The 24708-nt window shown below is 36.9% G+C and overlaps 1 protein-coding gene across 4 annotated transcripts in view; it reads right to left on the bottom strand.

Annotated features, from left to right (window-relative positions):
• Positions 1-24708, bottom strand: part of PSMD14 (proteasome 26S subunit, non-ATPase 14) — a 68562-nt gene that overhangs the window by 29716 nt on the left and 14138 nt on the right. For all 4 annotated transcript variants that reach the window (XM_083368747.1, XM_083368748.1, XM_083368750.1 and 1 more), the window contains 4 exons: positions 7707-7778; positions 6113-6232; positions 4737-4807; positions 3397-3547 (listed from right to left, as the gene is read on the bottom strand). In XM_083368747.1, the coding sequence (XP_083224873.1) occupies positions 3397-3547; positions 4737-4807; positions 6113-6232; positions 7707-7778 (414 nt within the window). The remainder of the gene's footprint in view (positions 1-3396; positions 3548-4736; positions 4808-6112; positions 6233-7706; positions 7779-24708) is intronic.

Here is a 24708-nt window from a genome sequence, read left to right as displayed (position 1 = left end):
ACAGTTCTTGATGTTTGCAGTTATGATTCAACAAGATATTTCCACAAACCACACTAGTCAAGAATTCAACTCTGCTAAGAATCTGGTATAAATTCAGGCTTTGGTGAAATGGAAGTATAAATTAAGATGGCACATTGAAATTGAGTTTGGTTTTGGACGGGAAATTGATATATTTTCTGAAATTATAAAAGTGGGTATGTATTTGGGGTTGAATGTTTTCAACATTGTCATGCTTTCTTTTTGTCAATCTCTCTTAATAACTTTTATCTGTACTTTCTTCTCTTTCCAATAAAATTATCTTTCTGGATCTTTTCAATTCTTTCTCTGCTTGAGGCATCAGTGTATGGCTTGGGTTTCTTATGATGATGGTAGCAAATATTGGGCTACAAAAATGAAAAAGCTGTTTCTATTTTTCTGGGGGGGGGAAAGGAATAGGAATTGGATTCTATCTTCCTCAATGTGGTCGACTGTAGGGACTTCTGGGGTAGGTATGGCAAACTGAAGTGTAGCTGACAGGTGAGGAAAGATCAAGGAACCAGTGAGTAGACTGTCTCCATGGAACATCTCTGGATAAGGTGAGGATGAGAGATCAGCTGCACATGCTCCAGATGGTTGCTCCTTGCAAGGAGACCACAGGTTATCAGTTTTGCACAGATTTGAGCACCAAGAGATAACGGGACCATCCCCCTTGCTCACAATGCAACAGAGCCTTTTAAAGGACCCTTCGTTTGCAAACCTCACTTTCTACTCACTTTCAGAAATTGTCTATTAATCATTTTAAAGCTGTTGAAGACCTTCATAATGACAAATATAAAAAGTCAACAAATGCAAATATGTTCTTGATACCAGTTAATACTGGGACTTACACCATGAAACAAAACATAGGAAAGATTAAAGGAGATCTTTAAAGAATGGAGCCAGAAACTTGTAACTATAATAGCAACACTGACAATAATGATGTCTGTTTCTATGGATAGACAATGTCCAAAATATGTTATGGAATAATGACAGGTGTTCATCTTATCTGACAAACACCAAAAGTAGAACTACAAATGACAGGCCAGGATAATGATTTGGAAAAGGACGCTTTACTGGATATACGAAAGAAACTGGCTAAAGTTTTTAAAATTAAAAGGAAAATGATAAACCAAGAGAATGAACCGGAAAATGTTTTTTACTGGAGTTATAAAAATGGCTTGAAGAAATCTGTGCAATGGGATAAATAAGACTTGAAGAGAAATCAAATTCTGCAACAATATTTGAATTAAATATTAAGACTGTTAGAAGTAAAAGAAAGGAATATAAAGTTGGCTTATTTGATCAAGGTGAAATAAGACATGCTCTGCCAATCCTTTGAGGACTTTTTGCTGACATCAGGATGGAAAAGTTGTTATTTTATGGATTTGTTTATAAATAAAGGATTGGGTATGGAATGAAGGCACCATATTCAGGAAGGCTATCTGGTAACAAAGTGAATAGGTAATAAAACATTCCTCACACCATACGTAGAAGCACACACCAGTATTTTCACTGCAACATTCTGGCCCAAGTTCTGAAGTTTCTAGTGATAACACACTAAATGTAAAACTTCACAGCAATAATATACACTAGGGTCTGTGGCCTTGTCAGAAACAGAGTTGGCACAACAAGGTAGGTTAGGCAAAAATACTCCTGATTTTAGCTGCTACCTAATATTTAGGTGCACAAAGGAGCTGGAGAATATCCTCAAGTATTAATCTGATTCATTAGGAAAGGAGGTACTCTATGAAAAACTTGTAAAGCCCATTCTCCTAACTATAAGCACATCTCTCTTATTAAGATTAAATTCAATTTTAGAAAATATAGATATTAGCTTTTTAAGAATTCCAGAGAAATACAAAAGCTTGCCCAATCAACTATAAATGTATCCAATCAATTATAAAAGTGTCTAATGAGATGGGATTATATTAGACAGACTTATCAAGAAAAGTTAGTGAATTACAAAAAAATACCGGGAGTACAAAATAAAAATTTCCACAATGCCCAAATCCTTGCCGTAGTTTATATGAATCAATGGGTATTTTGAAATAGTAAAAAAGCATTGTTTCGCATCATAGGAGAAATTTTGAAGCTGAGCACAACAGAAGTAACTAATTTCTTTGCCTTAAGATTTTTTCTCTCTCCTTTCTTAGTATCCCTGCAATCTGAAATGCTAAGCATAATTTTGTATTTTACAATGACATATTTAAGTCATCTCATTTGAGAATTTTTGTCGGGGAGAGGGATTGTTAACTGGACACACATATAGAAATATACTGACATTTAAAAAGAAAATTAACAATTAACTTGGCCATATGTTGCTATTATTATACTCATACAAGTGATCGTTTCATCGTATCAAGAAAGTGGCAACATTTATAGTTGGTTAACCAGCTTACGATCACAGATCCATTAACACAAAAACTTAAATACTTAAAATATTTATAACATTGCACAAATGTCATACATATTAATTGAATGACTATTCTGTAATACAATAGGAAAGCATGCTGAAACAAAACACCTCAGCAGTATTTTAAAGCAGTAACCACCTAGCCAATTTCTCTATGTTCTGTAGTTTTTCTAATCCACTCTCCCTGTGGCTGAGCAAAATCGAATTGCCTCTCACATTTGCAGACAGCTCTGTGAAGGTGATAATAGAGCTGCTCCCTGCTGTCATGAGGCAGGAAATAGGAAAATGGCATATGGGGCTAGAAAGAAATAAAAAAAGAATCAAACAAGAACAAAAGAGATTTCAACAAAGGACAAACTAGAACCCAATATGCTTTGCAAGTTAATCTCTTTTCATAAGGATTCTGCATAATCATTCATCTGCAAACTTACCCTAAAATGTGAATGGTTTGCAAAGTCGTTAGGGAAATTTTTTTTATTTTGGAGAATATACAAAAAGTACCCTATCTCGAGGGGGGGAAAACACATTATGTATCTCTAGAGAAGGATTTAATCTAACTTGACCTGCTATTTCATTTTGAAAAGACTGAAGATTTTACCAACCTAAATTGTAATTATAATCTTGACCCTAAGAAAAAAATTGTATTGGACTTAGTAGAAATGCCTACTATGTTGCAAAGTTTTTTTTAGTTTCTTTTTAACTTACCCATAAAGACCAAAGAGTTCTTCAAGAACAAAAGTACAGAAAATAATTAAAGGAAGTGAACATTTTCTATAAACCTCAAGCTAGCTATATTTAATTTGAGCAAAAAAGGAAGAAAGATAATTCTCATATTTTTATCTAAAGCGATGGCTGAAATAACGTATTTTCCAAAATGTTCCATGTAAAAGAATCCGTAACACAAGATGTGATTAAAAAAACATTAAAAGAGGCATTTCCCCCCTTTAATATAAACTAGCACATACCTTTCCTTTTACACTCTGAATGGGATCCACTACTACTGCCACAGCTCTTTCTGAAAGGGCCTCAAAACTCTGCTGAGTATTGATATCCACACCCGACAACCAACAGCCAAAACCAGGATGACTGTGATACCAGCCAACAACCATCTCAGGTCTGGAAAAAAGGAAGCATTGGGAAATTCAATTATTTGCAGCACGACCTATGAAAGGCAACAACGTAATTTATAGAAGCGTAATAAAATACTAAGGTAAAAGGAATTGCCAGTAGAAACATTTATATTTATGCTTACCACATTATAATAAAAACATGAAAATGTGGTGAAAGAAGTGCTAGCATTAAGGGAGGTGTAGTAAAAAGTGTAGATCAGGCTCTCAGTTTTTCATCCTGGTGCCACACCTCCCATCCACATTTTGGGAAATATCTCCTCTGAACACACTAGAGCCAAGTTGGCTTTTTCACCCCAGAATATCTGTTTCAAGCATGGATGATAGGATCAAAAAATATCAAAAGATTAAATATCAATTAAACCGATCAGAAGGTCGGCAGTCTGGCGGGTCGAATCCCGAGTGCCGCGTAACAGAGTGAGTGCCTGTTACTCGTCCCAGCTCCTGCCAACCTAGCAGTTCGAAAGCAAGTAAAAATGCAAGTAGAAAAATAGGGACCACTACGGTGGGAAAGTAACAGCGTTCCGTGCGCCTTTGGCTTCTAGTCATGCTGGCCACATGACCACGGAGACGTCCTCGGACAAGCGCTGGCTCTTCGGCTTTGAAACGGAGATGAGCACCGGCCCCTAGACCTGGAAACGACTAGCACACATGTGTGGGGGAACCTTTACCTTTAGAGATTGCTCAAAAAGCAATTTGCACCGTCCTGTTTGGTGGTCAAGTCTTTTATTAACATTAACTCTTATAAGCTTTTATGTCAGTATACAAATTTCAGCACAAAGATGGCAACTGTTGAGACATTCCAAATAAAGTCGTTTTTTAAAAAAATATTTGAATGTTTCCCCCCCCCCCAATAATCTTTGTTGGTTATACAGAACAGTGGTTGAAAAGTTGGGGAAAGGGTGGTTAATTGCCCCTTATATATACTGTTAATACAGAAATGTAGCCTCTTACTGAATATTGTAACTGTTCCACTGGAAAAAAACAGTGATGGGAATCTGAAAACACTTAGCTGGCTTTTGACAATATATTAAATTCATTATTAAATGTAAGCAGTCTATCATATAAATCACTCAGAAGGAACAAGATTATGTTTAAACACTAGTAAATGATAGGACAGAAAATCAAGAGGACTTGACTGTTATTGTACTTTTATAGTCAATAAAGAAAATCCTAACCTTCCAGTTTGTTTTAACATATCCAACATTTTGGCTTGAAACACAGGATCAACTGCCTCCACACTTACTCCCTGCATTTGGAAGCAGATTAACAAAGGCAATTTTAGGTACAAGTAATAAACTTTCACGATCAATTCAGGACAGTAATAATATAATCTACTAACAAAGCGAAATATCAGAAATCACAAAGATATTTCTTTTAACAAACATATTTCATTGATTTGCATTCACTGCTCTCTTTCAGGAGTGCACAGCAGTTTAAGCCTAGAAGATTCTATGAAGTGAGCTGTGACTGCTTTGTCTAAGATCGCTAACTTCATCCCTTACCATGTATCCAGTCTACTGTAATCATGGTTTGAGAGCAATTAAAAAAGTAAATCACTACTGTTTACGACAAACTTAGCGAGTAGCTTTCACATCAAAATCCAGCTTAATTAATTAATATCCCAAGTTTATAAATGTAAAATTTTAAAAATTTTAGGAGTACATTTTAGAAGAAAAGAATAAACTTGGGGAGGAGTCAAAAGCAGACTTAGTCTAGAATCCCTACGTAAGCACAAGAGGACAAAGTCCAACCCCCTCCCCTGAATGCCATTCAACCTGATCTAGTTTCAACCAGGTGCAAACCGTCAGTCTGAGAACATCCTGTGTATAGGCTTGAGCACTGAAAAAAAGAATTGAAATCTTCAAGTATGGGTCTGGTTGTTTGCGCCTGACAGATTGAACCTATTGTTTCCCATATACCTTAATGCTTCATGTAATTGACAACATCTAGTTACAAAACAACATAGCTATTTATGACTGGAAAAGTTATATAGAACTTGTGAGACCACCTGCTGGCAATGTCAACCTCCCATTGCCCAGTTCGCTCCCACAGAGTCGGCCTCCTCAGGGTTCCGTTGGCCAGGCAATGCCGGCTGGCGACCCCCAGGGGGAGAGCCTTCTCTGTGGGCACACCGACCCTCTGGAATGAACTGCCTCCAGAGCTGCGGACAACCCCTGACCTTCGATCCTTCCGCTGTGACCTGAAGACATGGCTGTTCCAACAAGTGGGCCTGGACTGACCATGGTTTTTAATTTGTTTTTTATTGTGTTAAATTGTCCCATATTTCTTATATTCATTGTTTAATTCTTTTTTAATTTTTGTATTTTATGTCTCTTAATTTTTATTGTTGTGAGCTGCCCTGAGTCCTTAGGGAGAAGGGCGGCATATAAATTTAATAAATCCTAAATCCTAATCACATTATTATAAGCTTGGATATATGTACTGCATGTATGAATATTTTCTTCAAAAAAATTAAGCATGTTGGGGAGGAACATTTTTGAGGTACAATTATAACAGTGTTATAGCACATGTGCTAACTGAAAGAACTCACCGTTCCTGACTGTGGCATAGCAAACACATCAATCACTCTGACAGTGTAGTCATCAACAAATTCTCCAAGCATGAGTCCCATAACTTCCATGGGAACACCAGCTCGACCATGCTTCAACATCTGGAAAGATCAGAATTTTACTGAATAATATTTAAGGAACAGATGCTTGATTCTCTGGTGGTTTTTAAATTTCTTTTCTATTATATATTCATATCTTTAGAGCTATAAGGCCAAAAGCAGCTTTATCTGAAAATACTATAGTATCGCTTGTCTTACACAATGATTCATAGTAAGCTATTATTGGAGAAATAAAGTTTCTGATAGCAAAAGACAATGGGATGTCATGAGAATTGATTGTATCTTAGAAGGTGATGCCTTTAAAAAGATAAGAGTATTTTATAAAATATATGATTCCTTCCAATGCCTATTAGTTCTGTTTGTATAAAACAATCTACAAAATGTATGCTCAAAATATCTCAATTGGAAAAAGAACCTGGAGACCTCCGAAGAGCATGACATAGAACAGTGAGATACTGGTGGGGGAAAAAAATCCCTCTGCTTTTATAGCGCGTGACATTTTTAACCTTAAAATAGCTTTTCTCCTCTTTGATCAATGTGCCAGTTATTGCCCAGGTTTGAGAACAACAGATTAACTATCATAATTCATGTCCTGTTAACTTCTCAGTTAGGGTCATGCAATATATGCCATAAAGTGGGGTTTATAAAGATAGCACTAAAATTTTACTTTGTATCATATATTATCACAAAAATAGTTACATTGGTCATATCATGCCAGGTTTATACAATTAAAATGGATTCTCAATTTATTTATTTATGCTCTCCTTTAAATCTCATTGTCTTGCTCTAGGAGCCCCAACACTGGAATGCATCCTCAGTTCTTGATGAACACTTCATTTTCATTTCAGATTGCATTTTCCTTCCAGCATCAAGCAAAAACATTCTCATTCTCCCAAGGTTTTGATGTATTACTATATTAATACTTTTAATGCTTTGTTGCAACTGAACCTTTCAATATATATAGACTGATACAGTAATTTAAATGTAAATAATTACATTCAGTCTGATTTTTTAATACGATTTCTAAAGAGTTTTAAAAACCATGACCTCATTTGAATACATCGCATTTGGTGTAAACTATCTATGGTCCATAGTAGTAAAATTAAAGCTACTTACCAGTATATCATCAACCACTTAAAATATACAGGGGAGAAAAAAATGGAGGACAAAGAACCCACAAAGAGTTCAATGAGAACTGGACATATTCATTAAATGCTAAGTGTTGATCAATTTTTATTGGGCACAGGAGGAAAAACTGAATGGAAGTAAGAATATGACAAATGATTGCATCAGAAAGGTTGCTTGACCACATCACTCTCAGCATCCTTTGCCACTGGTAGTATTGCTGAAGTTGTAGCTCTACAATACCTGGAGGGCTTCTGATTTCCCATTTCTCTTACCCGATTTTTAAACACCTCAGAAAATGTAACTTTTGATATAAGACACAGCAGAAGCACCCCGCTTATAATACATTCAGTGCTTTGCACAGTACTTAAAAACACACACAATAATTTACCTTTAGAAGTGCAAGCGAAGAAATGTAAACTTGCTCAGCTGTGTCAACTGCAGGTGCATCTGTAGGAGGTCCCTAGATAAAGAAACAAGACTCTATAATGTACACAATTCTAAATTTACATATAAAATGTGCTTCATCTAAAAAAAAACACTGCATGAATACATTTGGTTCTATTAAATGCAGAATTTTGAAATAAAAATGGTAGCAGCAATCCCAAACCCCTACTCTAATATAGAAGAGTTTCAACATTTTCTTCCCTGACCATCTAAAAAGACTCATATGAATAATTCAAGGCTATTGTGGTTATTTCCATCTATGTGAAACAATATCCTCCCTTGCATATATGAAAACAAGCTTAGTAAGTTGCTGAAGTATGAAATAGAACAGTGGTATCAAACGGGCTGGTTGCATCATGTGGCAGCCACGCCCACCCCAGCTCCGGCAGTGCGAAAAAAGTTGTGATACGTCACAACATGTCACGTGATGCGGCAAGTTTGACACCCGTGAATTAGAAGATCTAATTGAAACTTTGCATCTGTCATAAACTCCTAAGTGTTTTTCAGCAAGTCACTAGTTGACTTCACACATTGCAATATCCCAGTGCCATGATTTGATGAATAAGCATAATGGCTTGTTCCATATATTAAGCCAAAACTTTACATGTCACATTATGTCTTAGCACAATATATGAACCCTATTATTCTTCGTACTGGCCCTGCACCTATGAGGATTACATAGAACCTGCTCCCATTCATACAATGCCGATTATTATTTATACATCTCTCAATTCCACCCACATCTATTTGGTTGTGCAGCATTTACCTAGCCAGAATAATAATAAAAAATTATACATACTGCTCTTTCTCCCTCTCCCTCTCCTATACACACAATCTCCAATTAACTACATGTTTCTTACAGTGGTGTGAATATAAATGCTGCTAGGCTAGCATGATTAACTGGCACCAACACAAACACAATTTCCCTTTGCTTCATCAGTTTTTAGTTAAAGAGAACTTGGAAAAAGGCTACAGGAGCATTTTGGAGATCCATTGGTGCAATGAGAGAAAAAATGGACCTCCAATCCCTAGGCAGAAAAGCTGTGAACAAAATACTCTGCTCTTTGCTTTGTGAGTAGCTAATAAAAAATTAGCACAATTGTCCCAGGTGTGAATGACGACCAAGGCCAAAATTATGTATTGTTCAAGTCCAGAATGCCATCTACAGCACTGCAAAATTAATATTATGCAATTCTTATGAATAATGACATAGTAGTACAAAATAATCTTTTAATTGTGGTTTGTATCAAGGATAACTTCACAGAAACCCACCATCACCAATATCAAGCATGCAGTAAGCATTTCTACTTAGCATAATATTAGTTTGCTTCATTATATTTAAAAGTTATTTAAATTATTTAAATATAATGAAGATCTACTTAACCTAAAACATCAATATGTGAATTTTCAAAGATGAAGATATTTACAGGAGATCCAAAGAATTCAGCCCACAATTCAGAAGTCCTGCTTTTAATTATGCAAATGACCTCACTCTAAAAACTAGAATGAGAGCAGTTCATGGCAACAGCTGTACAATGAAACAGAAGTTTCATGATAGTCATTATGAAAATAATTGCCATCATTTGTGAACTGAAAATTTAATGGTAAAGCACCATTCATAGGGAGCACAAGTAGTATCTAAAACTATTAAGCATGTTTTATAAGAAAGGACTATATTAGAAAATATAAAATTTTATAATATATAAAATTAGCAGAAAATTTGCTAACAAAGTTTCAGCGATTTTGATCTCTCCACATTACTGCTCAGAGCTCTGGAACACTGAATTCTATTTCCTCCTTTTATACACAATCATCATTTTCAATGAATGTCTGAAAAAAAGCAGTATTACAATTAAATAATCTGGATTTGTCACAGAATTGGTCCTTTTATTACTATTTTCAATAATACTAAGAATAGAATGCAACTTTTAATATTTCATTCCGCTAACAGTTTACAGATAACCAGCTTCTGAACTATTATGTTATTTTGTGTATTTGCCTAAGGAAAAAAGACCATTTTCCCTATGGATTTTTAAATATTAGCGCTTGGCCCTCACTGATGCCAACAAAGACTCTTAATTTAACCACAAGTTGTTAGTATGCAACTATATGGTATTCCCTCTTCTCTATCTTCCAAAATTTCCTAAAGAAATTTCCCTAACATACTGTACACCATATACTGTATTCAACTAGTTCAGGGGTAGGCAACCTTGGCTCTTTTATGACTCGTGGACTTTAACTCCCAGAATTCCTGAGCCAGCCATGCTGGCTCAGGAATTCTGGGAGTTGAAGTCCACGAATCATAAAAGAGCCAAGGTTGCCTACCCCTGAACTAGTTGATTTAAAATCCTATGCCAAATATTATGATTAACAAGGAAAAACTAGATAGTTTCATTTGATATAAGTCAACGCTATTTGGTCAACAGGACTTCTCATTCTATTTATAGTGCTTACTGTAATCTTGAGGGTTCCTCAATCATTAGAGTAGATCTTCAGGATGTAATAATGGCAAATGAATCAATTCCATTGGATGTTGCCATTCCACTGCTAAACATATCTCAGATACAACTGAGAATCAATTCTTTTACCCTAGGCTTGCTTTCTTTACATGTGCCAGTTTAGCCATACAGCCTATTTGCATTTTCATTTGAAAATATGCTGTATTGTATAAGACTGCATAATTGCTACCCCATCATAGGTGCACTTTTTTCTGAATATTACCACTTCAGAGTGAATACTTTCAGAGCAACAACAGAAATTTGATTCGTTACATTACTGTTCTGAAGCAAAATTTTGGCTATTTAAACAAAACTGTATTTAAAATCTTCAGTCATGTAAATCGTTTACAGTTAAAAGTAAATAATTTTTACTTTTGTAATAATTACTACGGCAATTTACAGCAAATTATTTTTAAGGGACTGGTAGAAACACACAGATACTGAACTACCAAATTACAATAAAGAACGCTAGCCTTTGTAGATAGCAAGATACATTGGACACCCTTAATTCCACGGAATGATGAATTATTTTACACTCTTCTGTACTTATGTATAAGCTCACAGATATACAAAATAGCACATCTGTACGCCACAAGCTGTAGGAGGTTCTCGTGTCTTCTCCCCTACCTTCTCTTCCTAATTTACCACTGGGCAACGTTAATGAAGATGCACAGTGCTTGTATATTAAATTGTTAGATCAAACCACATCTGCCTGTCATTTTCCATTCCAACCAGTGATCTACAAAGGTGATGAAAAGTAAATATACTTTTCGCTGATATACCAGATGCATCAGAATCCCCAGAGAATAATGTGCTAACATCATCACCAAAGACTAAAACCGAAGCAAGCCTTTTAAATTTGATCGTTTACTTACAACTAAAGTCACAAAAATAAAATAGCACTTTATGGCTTTTAAAAGTTCTTTTGTATCCAGTGCATACAAAACAAGTGAGGAAAATCATTCCTGATTATACTTTTTAAGAAAAGAAACAGATGCTTCTTTTCTGACTAAACTGTCTACCAAGTGTTAGACAGTGAACTGACCTGCCTGCAGGGCAATCGCATCAGCTATAAGCTGCATCAATCATTTCTTTTAGCCATTCCTTATTAGCTAATGCAGAATTTAAGGTAGTTTTTCACAGTTAAAAACATTTTTGCATTTTAAAATACATATGCAATGTCTTTTTAAAAAAAACATCTAATAGAAGCAAGACCAGACAATCAATCCAGTGAGGTTAAAATGAGCTTTTCTTCATGAGCATTCAAATATAATCCAACAATAAAAGCTGTGACTTTTCCTTGGGCAGCCCTTGTTGACTAAGTGTTAAAAAAGGCATTCGCCATTCTAACAGCATAAAACTAACGCCTTAAAGTGTTATCTACTCAGGCCTTTTAGCAAATTTGTTAACACTTTTAGGTATATTACTCCACCTTTCTCTTAGTGTGAACTGGTATCAATTATTTAGCCAGTTTTATTATGTTATTAGAATACCTGCTGATTTATCATGAATCAAAGTGTCATTTTAGAGCACTGCCCTTTACATCACCATACATTTCCTTAAATGAAAATGATGGAAAATAAATAAAGCCACAACTACAAAAAGAACCACAGTCCTAGAAAATCACTTAAAACTCCCACTGAATAGTCTTCCCCATTTAACAATGCTACATTTTTTTATTAAAAAAATGTTTTAAAATGTGGAAAAAAAGTGGTCCACTTCTTTCAAATGTCATTATAAAGGAGACCTCTGTAACTAAACTGCTAGATGGCTAGATCCAATATTATTTCCATCCATTCTTTTTAGTTAAAACCTCTTTAAAATATAAACACAACAAAACAGACATAAGCAAATGTACAACTATCCAACACTGTCATGTTTATTCTTACCCAATAAAATAAAAATAGGAACCTTTTAATACTTAATTTTGTGAGTATTAAACAACTAGTGTGAAAAACAAGATGCATGTAAACTACTTCTACTGCCTCTGCCTCAATGACTAGCTGAGACAACCTGTTATAGGAGGTGTTAATTGGCAATAGGAGTGCAAGTCAGAAGCATGTTCCCCATCGTCCTAACCCAGCAAGGCTAGGTCATTAAAGTGGAAATGAATTCTTTCATGCTGACTTAACTCTTGGAGTACAGATTTTCAGCTGTTACACCTACAGACAATTGAGAGTGTGTGCTACTTCAGATGGCACAAAAAGAGGCATTTTCCTCTTAAAAATAATTGTATTATGTATACGGTTTATTACACACTATATACCAGAAGTAATCTGTGAATGATCTAATGGTTATTGCACACATGACTACATGGAGATGTACAAGTAATCAAGTGTACAAGTATTCTGAAATGCACAATAGTCTGCAGACTTACAATAGAAGAGTCTGGGACAAATGATTTTCCTAACAAAGGAAATGGTAACACGTTACTGCAATTGTGCCTAATTGTAAAAGAAATTGCAACTGTCTTTCTTAAGATGTTAGGCACAATTGACAATATGTCTTAAGAATGGAACAGCACAGAAACAGAATGAAGTAAATAACGAACTTTATATTTTTATTAATACTTAGGCCACCTAAGAAGAATTTTAGTAACATAAATATATGGAGTAGAACACACCATCTAGACCAGGGATGTCAAACTGCCGGCCCATGGGCAGGACACGTCACGAGGAAACTGCACCCACCCCATTGCTGGCAATGGGGAAGAAGTTCTGATACGTCACGCGACATCATGTGACATCGTTAGTTTAACATGTCTGATCTAAACACTATCATTTTGACAGCTTTTATGTGAAGTAGTACTTTTAGGCCAAATAAGAGGCTTAAACTTCTGCTCCACTGTAAGGCTCATCAAGCAATATTCAGCTAGTTATATAACCTTTTCCATGACACTAGATCTGTAGGAGAACTGGATTGTGTACACTGGTTCTTCACCTTTAGTTCCATGCATATCTGGACTCACTCCCTGTGTTCTTGCCTTACTGTAATCAGTAACAATTGAATCAGAGGTCTAACAGTGTAAATTTGAAAAAAAAATAGCAGAATTCCTAGACAACTGGAGACAGGACTTACCGGGTCCCCAGGTGCATAATAGACTCTATTCCTGTTAAAGGAACATGCATAGAACTCCCATTCAGACTGCTTCAGATCAACAAGTAAAGATCTGGGACTTGAAGCCTGTGTATACTGATGATGCGGCATGCACGGCCAGTATGTGCAACTCATCTGTTACATACGTTTAGACCTCATGAGCTTAGGCTGAACATCACAGAAGGTTAAGGAAGGAAAACACCGAGTGACTGACAGATCTGCCCTGAAATCAGAGTGATCCTTTCAATTAGGCCATTGTTGCAATTTTTTGAGGTGTGGAAAGATTTTGGATAAAGGAGAAATATTCTTGTTTTATAATTCAGTCCATTTCCACTTTTAGATTCTCATGTTGAGCAGTGACTCTATGTTCCATAGTGAACTGTAGATCTGCTTAATGACCATCGTGTTTGCTTAATCACCTTGTTTTTTGATTCACCCCACTTCTACTGTACTTCCAGATTCTCATGTTGAACAATGATTCTATTTTTAAATTGTTATACAGGTAGTTCTTGGCTTATGACCAGTCACTTAGCAACCCCTTAACATTACAAAAGGCCTCAGATTCAGATTCAAATTTCCGACAAACCACCCCCCCACCCCGTCACCTGGCCACATTCTGGGTATTGGGCAACCAGCACTCAGTTACAGCCATTTGCTGAGTCTTGCAATCACTGCAATTTACAATGATTTCACCGGAAACCAGTGTTTACTTTCAGTTTTATGGGGGGGAAATGCTCCATAGCAAACAGCGGGCTTGCTTAATGACCTCTGTATTTGCTTAATGACCATACAAAAAAAGGTAATAAAATGGGGCACAGTCATGTGATGGGCCACTGAATGAACATCACAAATTATGACCAAAACTGCTAGGCTCAATTACAGTTGTAAGTCGAGGACTACCTGTACACTGATGTGGCTTATAATCTGGTCTATTTTATGAAAGGTAATATAAAAATGAGTTAACCCTTTATACTTCCATCTTAACCAACAACAATCAACTCCAGTGCAGCCATAACAGATATCGTAATTTGTTACACACACCTGTTCTCTTTGCACAAAATATTTTTAATTTTGCCCATTACAAGACTGTTAGCAGGTTTTCATTGTAAGAACTACTACTATGGTTGCAAATTTCATCAGTTTGTCTCAGTCAGACAGCTAAGAATTTACATATATTTAAAATTAGCATGGCTTAAAAATCATTGCATCAACCTGTATGCAATTTTGCACATATCACCTTCCCATCATTCTGCCTGCCAATTTCATTCTAGACTGCTAAGCAGCAAAGATAATATAGACAGTTATGTTCCTTTCATACTCAAGTATAAAATAACAAATATCACTTTTCTAATTTACATTTCTGATCCTGGCAATGATCCAGAATACCTATGTCCAGACCAATCCAGAGTATATTGGGACTTCTTGAACATGGAATTGGGCCAAGAGATTATACTAGATGATATCTGCACTCTACTAAGTAACAAACCATAAAAGAATCTACTTTATGAAATGTAGTGAGAAACTGTGGAGTTGATTAAATAACGTTATAGCAGTCAATAAGTACTTGTGAAAGAAATCAGGGTGGAAGAAGTGAAGACAATACAGGAACAAAATATCTTTTTTTATAGTAAGGTACTGTAAGGTTTCCTTCTTAGATACAGTACAAACTATTTCCCATCCACGAGGTTATCAGAACATTAAAAACAGAACAGCTACAGACATTTGCAATGCTTTAAAGAGCTTATGATCAAGGGATGTGGAATATTGATTATATCTGCATTTTGGATGTTACGATTTAAAATAATCTAAATGATACCCTACATGAATTATTTGAGAGAAAATGCATGACCAAGAGAGCAGCAATCAAAGGGGGGAAAAGTTAATGTTTAAGAAGTGGAAATGCAAACAGGTTTATCTGATGACAACTCTCCTCTGAGCAAAGCCACATTAAAAGCTTTTTTTTTTGGAAAGGAAAAAAAAGGCTGCATGTGGTTGTCTATCCTGTATTGTTGGATGATTTCATTGTTGGATCATTATACAGATTTCTATTATTTCTATTTCAGGCGGAAATCTTTAAAGATATTTAAACTCAGTTATATTATTGGAGAAGTTAAATATAATAGTAAAACGTTTAAGGATGATAGGGGTTCAGCCCACATCTGTCAAGCAGAAGCATTTTTTTTCCCGTCTTCAAAGAAGGATCTGTGGTGTGTAGGATAGCTCAATATGTTCAGGCCAATATGTAGGAAGAAATGTGTAAGCTAGAAGCAAGTTCCTTCTTTTTTCTTTTTTGGGGAGCAAGACTGAATTTCTACTCACAGCTTAACATTTTCAAAATTTACTTAAAGAGCACAAGAGGAAAAGAGAGGTCTCAGTATAAGACCAATATTAATTATGTAATATTACAAATTGCATTATAAATGGCAATATTTTATATATATATATATATATATATATATATATATATATATATATATATATATATTCAGAAAACACACAGACACACACACACACACACACACATATATATTCAAGAAACCACCATATTTAAGAAAAGATGTGGACCAATATTCTTTAGCATATGTTTTTATTCTACCCTTTCAATCTGACCGATCTTATTTATAAAAGGTTACAGCTTTAGAAATGTCACTACGGTTAAATAAAAATGCAAAATTTACCTGTAGGTACATAAATGGTAAAGCAAAAGGCATTACAGTAATTCTTAATACATCAGACTACTGAAATATCAAACTTCCTAAAGCTTTTAAAAGAGAGGCTCAAGGCGATATCTGAAAGCAAGCTTACTACGCTGATCTTGAAGTATTGAAACAGACCTTATATTTAGTCCTTTTAAAAGACACCACTATTACATAATCCAAAATGAAATTAGATTACAAGGTTAAGATCTACATATATTAGACCAGTAGTAGATTCAACAAGATTTTTAGATCAGTGGCAGGTCTTTTAAGTGCTACAGGTTTTATCAATTCTACAGCATCAAGCAGTGCAGCACTTGAAACCTTTCAAAGTGACAGTTTTCAAGTGCCATGTACAATGCCCTAATCTGGAAGTGTCCCAACCAACCCATCTGATCAACAATTTCACAGATGGAAGCACTTGATGGCTAATTGGCAAGCCGATTATTCAAACAAAATAGCTATTTGCAATTCTTGCTTCTTTATTTCCAGTAGAAGTGCTAACACGGCTAAGAGACAGGTCACCCCTCCTCCATGCTCATTTTTAAAATAAAAAGATCTACCTTTCTAGCTATTCCCCCTGGGTACCATTTAAAGCACTGAACTGAAGTTGCACTAAGTAAATATGACAAGATATAGTGCTCTGTATTGAAGGACAGACTTTGCTAGCATTTCAGTTACTCTTTTTGAGGGCTGTATACAGTGTTACTCTGGGTTATTTACCCACCCACGTCATCATGTCACCAGCTGTCAGTGCTATTGTGCACTCGAAATGACATTTTAAAATTCAGAAGAGGAAATGCAGCAAGAACACTTAATTTAAATTTACCAGATAACATGGGTAAATTCTGAACCATTGCTGAGAGCAGTGCAATTGTATAGCTATGTCCTATCTCTCACATGCTTTGTGTACATTATGGATACCAGCAAATGTAAGAACGGTTCTAATGCTGCTCACTATAAAGGTTATCAACAAGCATGCGTACCTACACCTCCTATTTGGGAAGTGAGAATTACTGGCTCTTCTGCATGTTGCAAAAAATAATAATAATAAAAAAATAGTGCAGAATACTGTGCATGTATTGCAACTTTAACATAAAAAATACAATCCATGAAAACATTTTTAGTTCTTCAAAAATTCATCCATACCCTACCTTCCTTAATATATACTTCAGTGTCATAAAAAGTACGAACTATTTTAAAAGACCGTTAACTCTTTTCTCCATGAGGTAATAGTCACATTCAAATGTAGCGTCCAATCCAAAATCAATGTTCTGGGAACTTAGCTGCAAGCAAACTATGAATTCAACAAACCATGGTTTATCTTAGTTGGGTATCTCTTCTTCTTGGGCACAAAAAAAGAGAGATATGGGGGTGCCCACTTCTAAAGCTTGAATGCACAAGTCTTCAACTGATAATCAGAAATATGTAGTAGGTCACAGCCAGGAGCAGCAAAACTATATCCACATTTAGTCTAAATCCAAAGGAATTTCCAGGTGGTCTCCAAAACATGTCAACAGGTCAGATTTTGGCTTCAATATGCTTCCTTGAAACAGAGAGGTAGGGCACAAAATGGTACTAATTAACATGTTCAGACTTTTAGTCAACCTTCTATACCAGTACAGTTTCTTTTAGTTTACAAAACTAAAAAGTATACTATTTTGTTTCCTTGCAACAATGGGAATTCTTTGTTAAAGAAAGTAAATTGCTTTCAAAAACCAAGGACATTTCAAAAGTAGTTTGGGTCTAATTCTAAAAGTGTATGCTAGATGTTGGAATTGTTTACCTAGACTTTTGTCATAATTATGCAATATTTTATATAAGCTGGTTTTAAATTTAGAAATATATTACAAAATTTCAATTCAAATCAATCGGCATACAAATCTCATTCTCACCTTTCAGTTGGACGTGCATTCAATCACTAGGTATAATTATAGCAAAATATATAGTTTATAGCCAACCAACCTATATTCTACTTAAAAGAGAGTAATCTTAACACATCACATATATAGTTCATCCTGCATAATGTATATTAAAAAGGTAAAGGTTCCCCCGCACATGCGTGCTAGTCGTTTCCGACTCTAGGGGCCGGTGCTCATCTCCGTTTCAAAGCCGAAGAGCCAGCGCTTGTCCAAGGACGTCTCCGTGGTCATGTGGCCGGCATGACTAGACACCAAAGGCGCACGGAACGCTGTTACCTTCCCACCGTAGTGGTCCCTATTTTTCTACTTGCATTTTTACGTGCTTTCGAACTGCTAGGTTGGCAGAAGCTGGGACGAGTAACAGGCGCTCACTCTGTTATGCGGCACTCGGGATTCGACCCGCCAAACTGCCGACCTTCCGATCGACAAGCTCAGCGTCCTAACCCACTGAGCCACCGCATCCCTGCAATGTATAGTTGATTTGGATTCTGAAGGGTTCGTAGGCTGGTTGTAGGTCGATGTGTCCGTTGATGGAATTTCTTGTATATTACTGACAAGAAATTCCATCAACGGACACATCGACCTACAACCAGCCTACGAACCCTTCAGAATCCAAATCAACTGCACAGATAACCAGAGGCGGCATCGACCCTCAACCAACCCATGCAAGCCCTCCACAACTAGCACTTAACCTCCCAATGATATTGATCTGAGGTAACCTCTCCATCACAAGGCCCATCATAAGACTCCCACTGATGATTCACACCTGACCCATCGCAAGACTCTCACTCGACACACCCACACCTGAAGCCCTTATAAATAGAGCCTTGGTGGAGCAGTGGGCTAATGCCTCCTTAAGTAACACCAGCTGCCTGCAATTAGTGCAGGTTCAAGTCCCACCAGGCTCAAGGTTGACTCACCCTTCCATCCTTCCAAGGTAGGTAAAATGAGGACCCAGATTGTTGGGGGCAATTAAGCTGACTTTGTAATAATGCCGCTGGGGGGGGGGGGCGAAAGCCCTAATAAGCAGGCATATACATAGAATGAAGGCTATTGCTAAGCACATTGATTTGTGCTTTAGATTGTAAGCCGCCCTGAGTCTTCGGAGAAGGGCGGGATATAAATGGGATTAAAAAATATATATAGAAGAACAGACACTGATATCTCCTAAATTCCGCTGAAGATGTTACCTAGCCTGGTAACGAAACATTCAGAAACCAACCCACAAGTTCAGAGAACAAACTTTTACCCTTATTCCTACACCCAAGCTACAGATATTCGCATGACTGCATGTGTATTACTGCAGTTCAATTCTTGATGATTTTATCCATGCCTTTTACATGGCAGTATTGTTTAGATGGTTTTCCTAGGCTTCTGGTGTTTTTTTAAAAAAAATCCTAGTTGAATCGAGAGCTTGGGATTCTGATCCACTATAGAAATGCTAACCAGACCAACTCTGCTTCACCTTCCAAGTTTACCTACTAAGGCATGGGTCCCCAAACCCGGTCCATGGACCAGTACCGGGCCACGGCATGCCAGCAACCGGTCTGCAAACAAAGCCCCATCCGTGGGATGCAGGCAGCACACAAAACCATGCCCCCTCCAGTCCGCGGAAAAACCTCTCTCCACGGAACCGGTCTCCAGTGCCCAAAGGTTTGGGGATCTCTGTACTAAGGTACAAAAATCCTCAGATAATTCTAATATTACAAATTAACAATCCTGTACAGTCCTGTAAGTGATGATGAAATCCAAATCCAAGCATGCTTATAAGTAGGTAAAAGAGACTCAACATCTATTTTCAGACGTAAATTGTAACTTTTTTATTACAATATTCATGATACAGAATCTTACAACAGTGGCATTTGTTCTAGCATCTATCTCCACTTACAGAAAAGTGGTGTCATTTTTCTCAATTAGGTAGATAACCTTTAGTGTCATTTTTGACTGGGGGCACAATGGCACACATTAAAAATGAAATTTAGTTGCTTGCTCTCAAAGTGTACACATACATAACACACATTTAAACATACTATATATAACATATGTATACACCTACACCCTTACATATAAGTAACATATAAATATTAAATCACTGTCCATCTTGAATATATAACAGATGGAGGAAGCTTTAGAATTCACAAGGTTAATACTGTATGGAACAAAACTGTGACTGAATCTGGATGTTCTGCTTTCGATACCACGGAGCCTCCTCCCAGAAGGTAACAAGGAAAACAGGTTGTGAAGAGGATGTGTAGTGTCCCAGACAATCTTACAGACCCTGCTCAAGCAATGCTTATATGCTATGTCCTGGATGGAAGGGAGGGAACTGCCAATAATTTTTTCAACCATCCTCACCACTCTCTGCACCGCCTTCCTATCTGAAGCTGTGATGCTTCTAAACCAGACTGTGATGCTGTATGACAGGATGCTCTCAATAGTCTCTCTATACAAAGTGGTCAGGACAGGGGAAGGAAGATGTGCTTTTCTCATGCAAAGCAGAAAATACAGGCACTGCTGTGCCCACTTAACCAGTGTCTCGCTGTTGAGCAACCAAGCCAGCCTACTTGTTAACTGCATGCCCAGGAATTTGATGCTAGTAACCATTTCCACAGGTGAATCATTAATGCACAGAAGTGTGGCTGTGCCTGCCTTTTCTGAAATCGACAATGATCTCCTTGGTTTTTCCAGTATTTAAAACTAGGCTTTTTTCCTTACACCAGTTCACCAAACCCTCAACCTCCTTGCGGTAAGCACCCCCATTGTCATCATGAATAAGGCCCACTACTGTTGTATCATCTGTGAACTTCACAATATGGTTGGTGGCAAACCTAGCACAGCAATCATGGTTCAACAGGGTGAACGGTAGTGGACTTAGGACGCAGCCCTGAGAACCCGTGCTCAAGAAAATGGTGTTAGGAATATTTGTTCCAGCTCACATATATTGGGGCCTGTTAGTAAGAAAATCAAGAATTTCTCCTTCCTCTTGGACCTCTCCGTACTACATGCCACTACCATTTCCCTATTGAATCCTCTGATTGTCCAGAATTTTAGAAGGCAGGGGGATAGAAAAACAATTGGTGAAAGTCAACAACAACAACAATAATAAACAAAGTTGGAAGAGACCTTGAGGTCTTCTAATCCAACCCCCTACTCAGGCAGGAAACCCTATACCATTTCAGACAAATGGCTGGCCAGTCTATTCTTAAAAACTTTTAGTGTTGGAGCATCCACAGCTTCTGGAGGCAGGTTGTTCCACTGATCAATTGTTCTGTCAGGAAATTTCTCCTCTTCTTGTCCTGCCTTCAGGTGCTTTGGAGAATAGCTTGACTCCCTCTTCTTTGTGGCAACCCCTGAGATTTTAGAACACTGCTATCATGTCACCCCTCATCCTTCTCTTCATTAAACCTAATTCCAGCAACTGTTCCTTGTATGTTTTAGCCTCCAGTCCCCTAATCATCTTTGTTGCTCCTCTGTACTCTTTCTAGAGTCTCAACATCTTTTTTACATCGTGGTGACCAAAATTGGATGCAGTATTCCAAGTGTGACCTTACCAAGGCATTGTAAAGTGGTATTAACACTCCACGTGATCTTGATTCTATCTGTTAATGCAGCCTAGCACTGTGTTGGCTTTTCTGGCAGCTGCAGCACACTACTGGCTCATATTTAAGTAATTGTCCACTAGGACTCAGAGATCCCTCTCACAGTTACTACTATTGAGCAAGGTACCACCTATACTATACCTGTGTGTTTAGTTTTTCTTGCCTAAATGTAGAACCTTACTTTTTTCACCATTGAATTTATTTTGTTAGATAGTGCCCAATGTTCAAGTCTGTCAAGATCCTTCTGTATCTTAAGCCTATCTTCTGAAGTGTTGGCTTATTCCTGCCAGCTTGGTGTTGTCTGCAAATCTGATGAGTTCCCCATCTATCCCTCATCCAAATTATTGATGAAGATATTGAAGAGCACTGGGCGCAGAACAGAGCCCTGGGGCACCCCACTACATACTTCCCTCCATGTAAAAGTGGTTCCATTGAGGACCACACACTGAGTACGGCCAGTCAGCCAGCTACGAATCCATCTGGTGGTGATGCTGTCTAACCCACATTTTTCTATCTTATCAAGTAGTAGGTTGTGGTCTACTTTCTCAAATGCCTTACTGAAGTCCAAATAAATTATATCCACAGCATTCCTCTGATCAACTAATTTTGTCACCTGGTCAAAGAATGCAATAAGATTTGTCTGGCATGATCTGTTTTTGACAAATGTTGGCTTTTGGTAATGACTTTGTTTGCCTCTAGGTGTTCGCCAATTCGTTGGTTATCTTTTCCAGAATCTTCCCAGGTATTGAGGTCAGGCTGATAGGTCTGTAGTTTCCTGGATCCATTCTTTCCCCACTTTTTTGAAGATGGGAACTACATCAGCTCTTTTCCAGCCCTCTGGTAGTTCCCCGGTGCTCCAGGATCTTTGAAAGATATAGTTCAGTGGTTGTGAGATCATATCTGCCAGTTCCTTCAGAACCTTGGGATGTAATCCATCTGATCCTGGTGATTTGAACTCGTCTAGGGTGGACAGGTGCTCACCGTTTTCTTGCCTACCTTGTGCTTCTAATCTGTTTTTTAAAGTACTGTTTTTGGTAGGTTGGGCTGTTTTTTCCCTTTGTGTAAAGACAGATGCAAAAAATGAGTTTAATAGTTCTGCTTTCTCCCTGTTGCTTGTTACCTTCTTGCCACTTTCTCCCAATCATGGACCAATCATTTCCTTAACTTTTTTCTTGTTTTTTACATGTTGAAAGAACCTTTTTTGTTGTTGTTATTTTTGACTTTGGTTCCAAGCCTTAGTTCATTTTGAGCCTTAGCTTTCCTCACTTCATCTTTGCAGGCTCGGGCTATTTGCTGATATTCTGCCTTAGTTATATGCCCCTCTTTCCACTTTTTATACTTGTTCATTTTGTCTTTCAATTTATCAGAGTTCTTTATGCAGCCATGCTGGTTTCTTTTGAGAGTTATTTTTCTTTCTCATTGGTATTGTGCTAGACTGGGCTTTTATAATCTTACTTTTCAAAATTTCCCAAGGTTCTTGAGTTGTTATCCCCTTGAGGATTCTCACCCATGGAATCCTTCCCAAGCTCTCTCTTAAGTTTATTGAAATTAGCTCTCTTAAAGTCCAAGATTCTAGTCTGACTGTGTTCAGTTGCTTGTGCTTGCATAATGTTGAATTCCAATATTGTATGATCACTCCCCCCACCAAGATTCCTGTGGCTTCAACACCTTCTATCATTCCATCTCTGTATTCTGCTGATAGGGCATTAGCAAGCAGAAATGCATCAGAATTTTGTGATTTTTCAAAGGTCTTCTATTCAGGTTTTAGTCTAAAAATACCTTCAACACCTCTGTAAGCAGGATTTTTCTCCCATGTTATCAAATACTAATTTCTACAGTTGTTCAATTGCATTTCAGAAAATTCCATACATTAATAATATTTTCTATGTAAGAAAATACTGCAGATTGCACCCCTAAGGTGTTTATGCTCACGGAAAGACTAGTTTTAGTGGATGCCTCTAACAGAAGCTGGAAGAGACAATTTCTCCTATTGTCTGTAAACCATTAAATCTGGCCTCAAATGTTTGAGAACCTCCAGAACAGCAAGAAACACAGCATAAAGGGAAACAGTCAACAAATTCTTTACTTTCATTTGAAAAGATTTAATATTTCGTAATAAGTGGAATGGCAATACAGTACCCATTTGGATCAGATGCTCCAGGCAACCAGTATTATGTCTTCCATGTTTAGATGCAAGTTACCTCTAGATTCCTGCCTTCCTGGACAAATTGGACTAGCTTCAAACCTTGGACAATCCATCTTATAAAAAGGTGTCAGTCATAATGAGACAGATTACTTTTTATGCTGTCATTACACCAAAGGAGGCTGATAGCTATCAATTTTCTTGCTTATTTTAAAAATATGTTGATTTATTTATCACAAAACTGCACTATCAAAACAAATCCACACAGGAGGCAAAAAACAACAAAGTTGAGGCTTCCCCCCAATATAAATATAAATGGAATATAAATGGGATTAAAAAAAATTTAAAAAAATATTTGTTTTGCATGATTGCAGAGTCTACTTATTATTTGTGTCACCTTGTTCTTACAAAAAAGCTATCAATACATGATACAAGATCTTTCGTAGAGTGGTGTGCTGATTAGGACTGAGAGGAATTGACTGCCCCAAGGTTACTCATCTGGCTTTCATGCCTAAGCAAGGACTAGAACTTGGGTTTCCTCACTTCTAGTCTAGCACCTTAATCATTACACCACGATGTATTGTAAGAACAAAGTAACAATAAATATATTAAATTCAGCATGTGTCTCTTTTGCTAATTTTCTGGCTAAGAAAAACTACAATAATTATGAATCTCTTATTGTGTTAAAGAATGAGGCTCATGAGAAGCGTTCCAATTGCATAGTGTTAAAAATGTATTTTTAAACAGTATTCACTGAGAAGCACCTGGAAGAAAGTGTAAAATGCAAATACTTGCTATAAAGATAAATTTAAAAAGAAAAGCTCTACTTTGGGCAATACACTATACTCTGGATTAGTTGCACAATCACCTAAAGCAATACCTAAACTAATAACCCAGTCTTAAAAATTCAATGAAATATTCCATTTCAGGGAGAAAAATAATGTCTGTATCCTAAGTTACATTATATTAAAGCAGCAAGTTATAATTGAAAC

This window comes from Vipera ursinii (genome assembly GCF_947247035.1).
Source record: "Vipera ursinii genome assembly, chromosome: 1".
Taxonomy (NCBI): Eukaryota; Metazoa; Chordata; class Lepidosauria; order Squamata; family Viperidae; genus Vipera; species Vipera ursinii.
The sequence above is the reverse complement of the archived record's forward strand: the minus strand, read 5'-3'. Positions and strand labels throughout refer to the sequence as shown.